This window comes from Calliphora vicina, chromosome 3 (genome assembly GCF_958450345.1).
Source record: "Calliphora vicina chromosome 3, idCalVici1.1, whole genome shotgun sequence".
NCBI lineage: Eukaryota > Metazoa > Arthropoda > Insecta > Diptera > Calliphoridae > Calliphora > Calliphora vicina.
In genome coordinates this window covers 102,180,211-102,193,110 of record NC_088782.1, presented here as the reverse complement: position 1 = coordinate 102,193,110, position 12,900 = coordinate 102,180,211, and the positions used below count along the sequence as shown (strand labels likewise).

General features: G+C 28.2%; 1 protein-coding gene across 1 annotated transcript in view; it reads right to left on the bottom strand.

Moving 5' to 3' along the window:
* Nucleotides 1-12,900, bottom strand: part of CycA (cyclin A) — a 31,869-nt gene continuing 18,969 nt past the window's right edge. Inside the window, exons 4-7 of the mRNA XM_065505567.1 lie at nt 5,398-5,621; nt 3,458-3,662; nt 3,134-3,381; nt 1-1,932 (exon numbers count right to left, since the gene is read on the bottom strand). Coding sequence (XP_065361639.1) covers nt 1,755-1,932; nt 3,134-3,381; nt 3,458-3,662; nt 5,398-5,621 — 855 coding nt within the window. The 3' untranslated portion in view covers nt 1-1,754. The remainder of the gene's footprint in view (nt 1,933-3,133; nt 3,382-3,457; nt 3,663-5,397; nt 5,622-12,900) is intronic.

Sequence of the window (12,900 nt, the reverse complement as noted above, 5' to 3'; positions counted from 1 at the left end):
AAATGCTTTTTCTCTCTTCTATCCCCACTGTCACAGAATTCCACATTCCGATCGAAAGTATAAATTATTAATTATTTTGCTCCTTCAGAAAAGTAAAACGAAAAGTTTTTTCGAAATGATATCACTTTCAGTTTTCCAAGTGGAATTGATATTTGTTTCTAATTATTGGTGTTTCCAAAATGTTTAATGAATTTCATTTACAAAAACTTAACGTTGGTTTTAATACACAAAACTTTGTCAAATTATTAGTTATTTTGGGAATTAACTAAGTCCAACGGAATCTGAAGAAGCTAAAATTAAATCGTTAGGTATAATAACTACTAAATTCCGAACGAAATGTGTGAAAGGTTGTATATAACAGAATTATTATTTTGAATACAGTGCTGGGTGTATCTTTATTTTCTTGTGTAATGTAATCTAAAATTTATTTATGGAGAAGAGGAGTAGCTCCTGATTAATATCATTTGCTGGGAGTTTAACTTTGTAGGTAGGCTTCTGAATCCCCTAATATAACTAAATTGAATTTCTCTTGATAATTTCCTTTATTCGAACGCTTTTGAGAAAATTAGAAATTTTAAAAGGCCTTGCATAAAAACTATATAATTGTAATTTCATAGCATTCGTACAAGCAAAATATAAATAGAAACGGTATAATTACATGCAAAGAAAATTTTTCTAAAATGTAGCCTAATTCTTGTAAAGTCTTCAGTTTAACTTAAAGTAATGATGGTTTCTATAGCAGAGAATAAAACTGTTTCAGCAGAATGGTGAGAATGTGACAAATGCAACAGTGAAAAAACATCAAGGACGCACTGAAGATACTGTTGAGTAATGTAAATTTAAACTGATTAAAGAACCCTAATGATAATATATGCTTTTCATAAAATAGATTGTGTGTTATAAAATTTCTTTGCGACATGTATATTGTTATTGTATATATTTTGAGATTATTTTTCTTCTTTTGGGTTCACAGAACTTGAAACAGTGACAAAAACAATTAGTTTTTACAATATATAAATAATAGATGACTCTAGGGGTGTCATGACATTTTAAATATAAAAATATAGAATTATATATTTAAAGAATTTTATGGAGTATATAAATTGTGTTTAAAAGTAGAAACATAGAAATAGTTTTTAAAATATACTGACTTAAAGTTAACAAAATATAATTAAAATTTGTTTATAATGGCAAATAAATACAGCTTGTTTTTTTTATAAAATGCTAATAGTTATAGTTTATGAAATCTTTTCAAAATGACAAAACATTTGAATTTTGTCCAAAAAGATATTTATTTTAATAAAAAAAATGTTTTAATTTTCTTTAAAAGAAAATTTTGTTTTTTTTTCTAGGTTTGTTTGTTCGTTTTGTATTACTGCAAATATCAGTTTCAAAGTTTTTTTTTTTCTTTTTGTTAAAGCATGATATTTTATTTGCCATTATTTTTTTTTTTTGTAATAATTCTTATTAATTTTTAATAAATATTTTTAAATTACATTTAAAAGAGACACAACAAAATTATAATAATTATTTTGAGCGCCCAATTAAATGGTCTACTTATGTTTTTGTTGTTGTTTTGCTTTGTTTAAAATAAAATAATAATAATTGAAATTAAATTCATCAAAATCAATTATTAATTTTATATAAAAATTATTAGCTAAAATCTAAAATTCCTCATTGTTTCTTTTCTTAAATTTAATAATAAAAAACGAAAAAATACATAAAACAAAAAGAAATGAAACATTTAAATTAACTTAAAACTTAAAAAACAAATTAACTTTTGACGAAGATGACGTTGTTGTATTAGACCCTGTAGCTGCGCCATTAATTTGTTCTTTACTTTTTTCAGACAATTCATTGTATTTTTTTACAATTTCATCAAATTGTTCTTCGGAGATATTCTGGGATGTTATAGTTGAAACATGACGGTGTCTAAAAAATATGAGAAAATTTATTAAAATTTTTGTTTGAAATTATTTATCAAGCCTAAAAGTATGCTTATGTTTATATTATAAATATTTTTTCTATATTGCCAGATCTACAGTGGTAAATTGAATTGATTCATTAACAAATCTTCAATTTTCAACAAAAAATACAAAAAATTATAGAAAATAAATTTTGTACGGAATATTTGCTATTGATAAATTAATTTTAGAAAATTCTAGTCATCGATAACTATGTTATAGAAAACTCAAGTTATCTATAAAAACTCAGGTTATCGATAAGTTTTTTCAACTTTTATAGATTGTTTATAGAAAATTTAAGTTATATATTTTCTATAGAAAATACAATTAATCGATATGTTTTCTATAGATAATTCAAGTTATCGATAAATTGTTTATAGAAAATTCAAGTTATGAATACATTTTTATATAAAATTCAAGTTATCGATAAATTTTCTATAGAAAATACCAGTTATCGATAAGTTTTCTACAGATAATTCAAGTTATCGATATGTTTTCTATAGAAACTTCAAGTTATTTAATACAATTTCTAGAGATAAATCAAATTATCGATAAATTTTCTATAAAAATTTCAAGTTATTAGAAAATTCGATAATTTTTTTAGAGAAAATTCTAGTTATCGATAAAATTCCTATAGAAAAACTTTAAGTTATCGATACATTTTCTATAGAATATTCAAATTGTCGATCAATTTTCTGGAGAAAATTATAGGAATCAATACATTTTATAATAAAAAAAATAGTTACAAAATTGTCTACAGAAATTTGTATTTCAAAAGTTTAGTTACAAATAAATTTTCTGTTGAAAATTCTAGATTTCTTAATTTTATAGCGACAAGTCTTATAGAAATTTCTATTGGAAGAGAAACGGGTTATCGACAAATTTTCTATAGAAAATTAAATTTTCGATGATATTTTTGGAGAAAATTTTGATTATCGACATATTTTCTTGAGAAAATTACAGTTATCGATACATTTAGAGTTTAATATTCTATGAAAAATTCAAGTTATTAATCATATTTTTTAGAAAAAATTGTAGTTATTTATTTATAAATTGTCCAAAGAAAATTTTCTATAAAATAGAAAAAAAAATGTTTCAAATATGTACCAGATATACCAGATATTAGTATAGAGTTTTGTTTTAAACCAATTTTCCTGTTCAATACTTACTTTTCTGCCTTATATTTCTCCTGTATAGCCTGTTGAGGCAAAGCTGCAGCAGCATTATGAGTTTTACACAAACACAGGAAGACCTCTTTCAAATCCTCCATACGGTAAGTAGTGATTTCTTCCAATTCCGCAGACCAAATGGGTAAATTGCATAAATGACGGGCCAAAGCCAAAGAAGCAGCCGAAATAAGTGAAGGATGGAAACGTAAATAGGGATCAGCTTCCAGCAAAGACAATTCAGCAATGTACTAAAATAATTATATAAAATAAACAGTAATTATTTAAAAATCTATTAAAAATTTTAATTAAAAAAAAAAAACTTACCAAAGTGAGAAACTTCACTTTATCGGGTATGTCAACAAGCACGGAATAGGTGTTAATGAATACATAGGCAGTGGGTGTGCACAAGTCAAAAGCTAAAATTTTCAAAATAATCTGTTCCATGCGTAAAACTTGAGCCTTATTGTAGGTATCATCGGTTATGAAAACAAATTCAGCTACATCTGGTGGATAGATTTCTTCATATTTTCTAAAATTAAACAAACACAAAAAAAAAACAAATGTTAAAGTAAACCATAAAATTTAAGTTGTTTGCCAACTACTACGAGTATTAACTATGTTGTTGAAAGTGCTAAAAAAACAAAGAAAACTAGAAAAATTGAAAAAATCATTTTTCAAAACTTGTTGTTTATCAATAATGCAGCAACATGTATCAGCAATGCAGTGAATACAGAACAATTCAAACTCTCAGCCACCACTCACACATCAAGTAGCAACCGCAAAAAGGATACATAAAGCGAATACAACACATTCAATTTTTTTACTCATGATGTTTCGCCGAATTGGAAGAGGAATGGGTTTTTACTAAGGGTTACATAGAAATATATTGTTAGCAAATACATCAACTGGATATCGAGTCTGAGGTGTGCAATTATTATTTTAGGGATAAAAAAAATTATGTGAAATCGTGGAAAAAGTCAGCTTCATAAACTCCTACATGGTAGCAGTATGGGATATAATGTTAACAGAAATTTTGATAGCATCAAAATAAACCTTCTACTTTCTATGAAAGCAAATAGATTTCAATTTTCCAGTTTCAATATGTTCTCATAAGATTAAAAATCTTATTATAAATCCATTACTACTAGCCCGACAATCAAATGTTATCACTGAAATTTTTTTAACATTACAAAAATATAGAAAGAAAGCTATTTTTCTGTTAATCTGTCAAAAAATAAACTTAATGAATCTATCAAAAATAGCTCCCCCTTTTTTTATTCAAAAATTGCAATATTAATCAAAGGAAAATAAAGTTTTTTATTTCCAAAAAGTTTGTACAGCTCGTTTATAAATTGTTTATGAGGTAGGGGTAGAAAGCAAAAAAAAAAATGGAATCGTTACCAACAATTCAACAACAACCACAACAAATTGCTGTCAATCTAAAGAAGTTGGAGAAAAAACAACAACGTTAATAATAAAGTTAAATAAAGTAGAAATCTTGCTAAGTAGAGTTGTAGTGATAAAAGTGTGGAATATTGTAAGATTTTTGTAAAGAGAAGATGCTTTAAGATGTTGTTTAGCTGCAACTATAACAAGAAGAACAATAATGATGATATTGTCTTTCTTGACTGAATACAAAAAAACATTTATTTTATTTCCTTAAAGGAGCAACAGCATCGGAATAGTGGTTTTTTCTTGTGCAACTCCAACTACAGTTTGATAAATAATAACAAATTGTTAGCAATAAAAGTGGAAACAGAACAGGATAGAAATAAAGGGTGTTTTGAGAAGAGGAGTAAAATTAGGTAATTGGAAGTAGTTTGAAGAATAAAAGACTCGGCTATTATGATAGCAGTAATTGAGCTTTCCTCCGAAAATTTATTTTCCCTTGATGTATGAGAAATTAGCCAATACTGTAATTGTTTTCAAATTATTTCCTTTAAATTTCTAAACAGTTTTGTGAGAAAGCCTCATATAAATACAACAAATGTAAAGAAATATTTGTTAGAATATCAATTACTATTCAAACACCCTTTTTTGAAAACCCTTATATGAAAGTAGTGTGCAAACAAATTGCTCAACACCCAAAGATTTGCCAATACATTTCGGTATTATTTTTTTTTTGTTTTAACAATATCGTAAAGTGCTATTCAATATTGCATATTTTCTCTTTTTCTTATTAACTACAATACAATTATTTAAATGAGCTATACTTAGTATGTGTATAGTTTTATTTTCAGTTCACTTAAAGTAAAAATACTTACGATGCAATATACATGGCAGCCGTGCCAACCAATTGTAATTTATTGCGTACCACCGACATGTGACTGAGGAAACGATCAATATAGGATACGGACAAATACAAAGTTTCAGTATCCAAATTGTATTCTTCGGAAACTTCCACTAGCCAATCTACGAGTATAGTGCGCATTGAGTAGTTGATATCAGTTTGACGTCGCATATAGTGAGGTTTGGGACGATGTTTTTTCTGAAATGGGAAAAAGAGGGGACATTTTTAAATTAAATATATTGTAGAAGTGATAATATTGAATTGATAATAAAAAACATCACATTTTTTCATCCACACGAATTACTCGTTTTACTTTAGAGTAATTAAACCAGTTTTATTGTTATAAATCGTTCAATTTGCAGAACACCAAAATATAGTTTATGTTTTTGAAAACGATTTGATTTACGGGACAAGAAAGATAATAAATAGACTTGTGTTTTGAAAATTGCTAAATTGTTACTTATGTCCGGCAAAAGTCAGTACTGTACAGTAGTGTTTTTAGTCGAGTCTTTCATTATTTGTCATTGCCGATGTCTTCATTCTTTGGCAGTCTTATTTGATAGATTTAGCTCTTTTTGAACATATTTAATGTTGTGATCATCCAGATCGTAAGTATATATTTATTGGATTTTGTTCTTTCGTTTGAATTGAAGACATTTCAATTTGTTGATGGTAATTCGTGACATTTTATACCCACGATTGAAGCTAAAATTGAACTACATAAGATCTAACGATTGAAACTAAAATTGAACCACATAAAACCTACGATTGAAGCTAAAATTGAACTACATAAAGTCTAGCGATTGAAGCTAAAATTTAACCACATAAAGACCTACTATTGAAGCTAAAATTGAACTACATAAAGTCTAGCGATTGAAGCTAAAATTTAACCACATAAAGTCCTACGATAAAGTCTAACGTTTGAAGCTAAAATTGAACTACATAAAGACCTACGATTGAACTACATAAAGTATAACGATTGGAGCTAAAATTGAACCACATAAAGACCTACGATTGAAGCTAAAATTGAACTACATAAAGTCTAGCGATTGAAGCTAAAATTTAACCACATAAAGACCTACTATTGAAGCTAAAATTGAACTACATAAAGTCTAGCGATTGAAGCTAAAATTTAACCACATAAAGTCCTACGATAAAGTCTAACGTTTGAAGCTAAAATTGAACTACATAAAGACCTACGATTGAAGCTGAAATTTAAGAAACATAAAGACCTACAATTGAATATAAAATTTAAAAACTTAAAGACCTGCGATTGAAGCAAAAATTTAACTACATAAACCCCTACGATTAAAGCTGAAATTTAAGACACATGAAGACCTACGATTGAAGCTGAAATTTAAGAAACATAAATACCTACGATTGAAGCTAAGATTGAACTGCATAAAGACCTATGATGGAAGCTCAAAAAGAACTGCACTAAATTATGCCGGCATTTGATATTTTCCTCCAATTTGTTGACCGAAACTGAAAACAATTTTATGATGCTGCCAAATATTTTTCTATCCTTTTTTTCATTTTCAAATCATTGGCTTTTTCAAAAATAACACATTACAGCTTTTACTAAACATGTAAATCTGATTAATACGAGAACCGAACATCTGTTTTCCACAATCCATTTCCTACATATTTGAAACATTTCTAAAAGCCCAAAACTATTTAACATGAAAAACCTCCAAATACGATGCTCCAATTTTTATGATAATCGAAATTTATGTAAATTAAACAGCTGCAGCTGCTTGTTAAAAAAAAAAATTACCACAAAAATCAGATTGATTTTTAAGATAAAACTCATAAAAACCGTAAAATACTGACATGATTAAAGGTAGATAGATATAAATGTTAAGACAATTAATATGATGTGAGAAATTTGATTTGAAAACCAAAATTTAACAAATACAAACATAGAAACCATCTTAGAAAACCAAAGGAAACATCAAACGTCAAATACCGAATTCCACAAATACGAAAAATAAACAAATCTTTACAAGGGAAACAAAAAATTATGAATATGGGTTCATAATAATATTAATAATAATAAACGTAAGAGTAAGAGGCAAGATCTACATACATGTAAACTATTTTTGGTGTATGTTTAATAGGCTACGCTTATAATTTGAAGACAAAAATTGAGAGTGATGTTATCTTTATTGCCGTGATCATCTTTCAGACCCCCATTATTGTAGTAGTAGGTACACTATTTGTACTGTATGTAAGACTTGTTTAAAATTAATGAGAAGACATTTAAATTAAAGCGCCCATATAAATGGATGTTATATCTTGGAAGTTTGTTCGTTTCATATGAATTAAATATGGTGTATGTATGCGAGTAGAGGGTGTTAATAAATAAATAAATAATTTAAAGAAATTATGAATATTTGGTTGTTTGTTTGTATTTGTTTATTGTTTTAAATGATTTTGAGTGAGTATTTTGGTAATTTTTATTTTTTTATAATTATTTAAACAACATGCAATACAAAAAAAATCAACTTTTATTTAACACTCTTAATCATTTATGTTCACAAAAGAATTAGTGAAGTTTTTAACACTATTAAAGCCATAAGGTGTCTAAATGGTAATGATTTTCAAGTTATTCCAAAGGCCTTCAAATGTTTATTAGAAAAATCGCTTCAAATGTTATTAGAGAGAGATTTTTCAATATCGATCGGGGATCAGAACCTTGGCAATGGATACGCTTATACACTAATATGATTGCAATTCATTATGTAATCCATGATTGCGATCCAAAGGTTTCTGAAAGCATGATTTCATATTAAAAACTAATACGTTTTCTTTTTCGCAAGAGAGAGATATTTTAATATCGATCAGTGATCAGAACTTTGGCAATGCGTACGCTTATACACTAATAGTATTGCAAATTAATTATGTAATCCATGATTGCGATCTAAAGGATTTTGAAAGCATTGTTAAACCATACACTATAATAAAAATGGTTTAATAATAAGTTTTCTTTTTCGATCGTGTTTTCAAACTCACATCATTATTTTTTTGCAAAAAGACACTGAGAGTTGGCAATTTGAGATTGAAGTACGTAGCTGCTATGATCCAATTATTCGTGTGAACAAATTTCCAATAAATCTCACCTATTTATTATTCCTTTAACTATTTTATTCAACAGTTTTAACGGCTCAATTAGTGTTAATAAATAATTGTAAATTGGCATTTCATTTCATTTACCACCCATGTGAATGAATAGAATAAAATAAAAATAAAAACATTGAAATTATTTTTTAAACGGCCACTTAATAGCTTGTTTACACAACGCCAACAATTATTCGTCGAACAAAAACTCACACCAGCATTAAAGGCATTTATTTTATGTCTTTTCAATTGTTAGGGTTTTGAACCACTTCAAAATAAAAAATGTTAAATAAAAAAACCAACAACGTATTATAAAAAATGTTCATCATATGAAATTCTTAACACATTTTCAACATGAGCTGGTTATTTGAACGTGTCTATTATTATATTTCGTTTAAAACATTTTTGTCATTTAAAATGCACAACATGTAATTGTTGTGTAGGAAAAGAAAAATGAAGCCCAAATGATGTGGAAAAAAGGCGTAAAGTAAAATATTACCAAAAATCACCTAAGAAATTTTAAAATAAGTATTGTATATGTACACATAGTCGGTAGGCCCAAAGCAAGAAGGCTTAGTTTTGTTATCATTGTTATGTATATAAAAAAAATCTTTTAAAAAAATTAAGAAATATAAAAACGTTTATAAATATTAAACTTTTGGTTTAATATTAAAAACCTCTGCTCCTCTCCTACCCTTTCCAATATACATATTTATTTGGTTTCATTCTCATTATACTTTTTTTTCGTGATTTTATCATATTTACTTCAGAATTTATGAATTTTTAATGTTTATGTGGAAGTCAAGTTTTCAAATTGAAGGTTTTATAGGTCAAGGCAGACGAATAAAAGTATGAAAACTTTTAAAAAGTCTTGTATATTTGCGACATTTTCATGTAGAAGGTTTAATTAACCCTCGGTTTCTCGCAACTGATCTGGTTGATACAGGCAAATATTTTTAAATTTTAAGCCAAGGAACACAAGGAACACAACGTCATGTTGACGCAACAGTTCCTTCTGGGATGTCATCGGAGGAGTCATCCAAACTTCAACATCACACAGTTGGAATCTCCCCCGAGGCATGTCAGACAGGACCTTCGGAAATACGAGGAGAACATACAGAGGTATGTGCAGGATCCATTTGATCGCCGCTCGTATATGACAGCTTTGAACGACATTCACAGAGACGACATCAATTCCGCGGTAGCAGGATACCGTATGAATGTCGTACTTGGAGGTCGCCCACCACCGATAGCAGACGCCGAGAAGGTTCTGCCGCGTGGAACAAGAGTCGTTCTGGCACAACTTAGATCAGGATGGAGCAACAGGCTTAATGCCTTTTGGTCTCGCATAGACCGTGCCGTCCTTAACTTATGCCCAGCATGTGGTCAGGGTCCTCATGACACCCTCCACATATTTAACTGTTCAGCCAACCCTACTTCACTCAGTCCAATGGATTTATGGACTCATCCTGTTGAAGTAGCTCAATTTCTTGGACTTGAACAACATGCAGAACCACCAGAACATCCAGATTGATTATTGTAAATTGTTCATGCTGCTACAACAACAACAACAACAATTTTAAGCTATTTTTTAATAAAATCATATTTTTACTGACATTTTTTTTGTATTACTCTTTTAAATACATTGCATTTAATATTGTTTTTATGTTTTCGAAATAAAAAGTGATGAGATAATTTTCAAACGCGTCTTTTTTATTTGATATCAATTTGATACATTGCGATTAGTCTGATTGCGACTAACGAAGGGTTAAACTTTCACGCCTCTCTTCCATAAATCGTTTGATTTCAAAAACGAATAAACGATCAATAGTTGTTCTGCAAATAACATTGATAGAAATTTGCTTACTCAAAAATAAAACGAGTCAATCAAGGGGTTTCGATTTAAAGAACACAAAAATATTTGAATTCGAAAACGTTGGATTCGGTTCAATGTAAATCGAGTGATTTCAAGAACGAGCGATTTTTAAAAACGAATAATTGACAAATTGATGTTTGCACGATTTTACTCGAAAGTAAAACGAGTAAATCATGTGGATTCGATTTACAGAACACCAAAATATGTGAATTTGTTTGAAAACGAAATCGTTACTCGGATTCGGTTCAACGAACAGGGGAGTAATCGACTTATGAAAGAAAAAGCAAAGCGAGTGGTTTCAAAAACGACTAGAAACTAGTCGAATTCGGTTTACCGAACATTGGGAAATGTTTTAAAGACTTATTTTGACATTTTCATAAAATGGAAGAAATATAACTTTAAATACCTTTCGTCACATGGTAGCTTAGTGTGCAAACATGCTAAGTCCCTTTATATAATATTTACAAAAGAGACAAAAATAGTTTTTTTTTTTTTTGTTTTAAATTTGATAATTAAATATACATACATTGTTTAAAAGAAGTGGTTTGGTGATTTTCTTATACCATTTCTTAATATATTTTGTATTGTTTTAACTCCCTCGTTGGATTTAAAACAATGTTTTATCCCAAAATGTGCCGTCGAGAAATCATTACAAATTTATTCCTTGAATTAATTCTTAATATAATTAATTCCATATTGAATCATTTAAGTTTTCTTTAATTCAAACTAGGGATGCCAAACGGGACTGGGTTTTACAATATGTGAATTTGTTTGAAAACGAAATCGTTACTCGGATTCGGTTCAACGAACAGGGGAGTAATCGACTTATGAAAGAAAAAGCAAAGCGAGTGGTTTCAAAAACGACTAGAAACTAGTCGAATTCGGTTTACCGAACATTGGGAAATGTTTTAAAGACTTATTTTGACATTTTCATAAAATGGAAGAAATATAACTTTAAATACCTTTCGTCACATGGTAGCTTAGTGTGCAAACATGCTAAGTCCCTTTATATAATATTTACAAAAGAGACAAAAATAGTTTTTTTTTTTTTTGTTTTAAATTTGATAATTAAATATACATACATTGTTTAAAAGAAGTGGTTTGGTGATTTTCTTATACCATTTCTTAATATATTTTGTATTGTTTTAACTCCCTCGTTGGATTTAAAACAATGTTTTATCCCAAAATGTGCCGTCGAGAAATCATTACAAATTTATTCCTTGAATTAATTCTTAATATAATTAATTCCATATTGAATCATTTAAGTTTTCTTTAATTCAAACTAGGGATGCCAAACGGGACTGGGTTTTACAAATCCCGGGATTCGGGATTTTAGAAATGTAAATCCCGGGATTTTTCGGGACTTCGGGATTTTAGTTAAACGTCAAAAACATCAAATTCAACAATAAAAACTATTATTTCATTAATATATTTAAGTAAAAATATAACAAATCAAAAACTAGTGCATTAAATTAAAATAAAATGGTCCATGATTTCCCCTAGCTCCATACAATTGTCCCCCGGAGTACTGTTTGAGCAGTCATAAATATATTGATTATGCGGCAATCCTTATAAAATTTTGCACAAAATAAGTTGTAAGTACTCTGAAATTATACTGTAAAGTACTGCCGAAATCGGGCTACATTTGCCCCTAGTCTCCTTCAGAAAATAACTTGAACATAAATTTCGTAAAAGTGTAAATTGTGTAAAAGCCTGTTAATGCAAGGGAGACGTGCTGCTCCTTGATTCAAATTAAAAAATCTGGCTGCGTTTGGATTTGAAGCGATATTAGTATTATAAATATGCTGAAATTTAGCTTTCTAAGTATTTTGGGTACTTTAAAAATCTTCCTAAATATCAAAAATCTCATAATATTTCGGGATTTGTTAATTAAGATTCTTTTTCACAAATCCCGGGATTGGCATCACTAATTCAAACCCATTATAAAATAGCTTAGTAAAATTTATTGAATGATTAAATTTTTCTTCAATTCAAATCTATTTATTATAATTTATAAACAATAACAAAACTTAATGAAGAAAAAAATATTTTCATTAAATTTTTATTAGATTTGAGTTAATATTAAGATTTTAGTGAATTAAGCTTAAATTGAAATTATTAATTCGAAGCTCTGTTAATAATAAATATTTGGCACATTTGTATTTAAAATCGATATGAATAACAATATAATTTGAAAATTTTCGTATTGTCTCGCATTCGGCCGAATGTTAGGTTCGGTTTCGTCCTGAAAAAAAAACAGCTTCGTTGGAATTCTATAAATTTCAATATTATAATATTTAACAATATTAACAAGTCTATAACAGCATAACTATAAACAAATTCGTTACTTTTTCATTTTCTATTAAAATCACAATTTTCCTAAAAAGTCGATTTAGCTCATTTGCTCACTAAACCAATAATATGTATTCATTTGCTTCATGTTTATTCATACTCACTTCAACAAAGATCGAGGACAAAAAA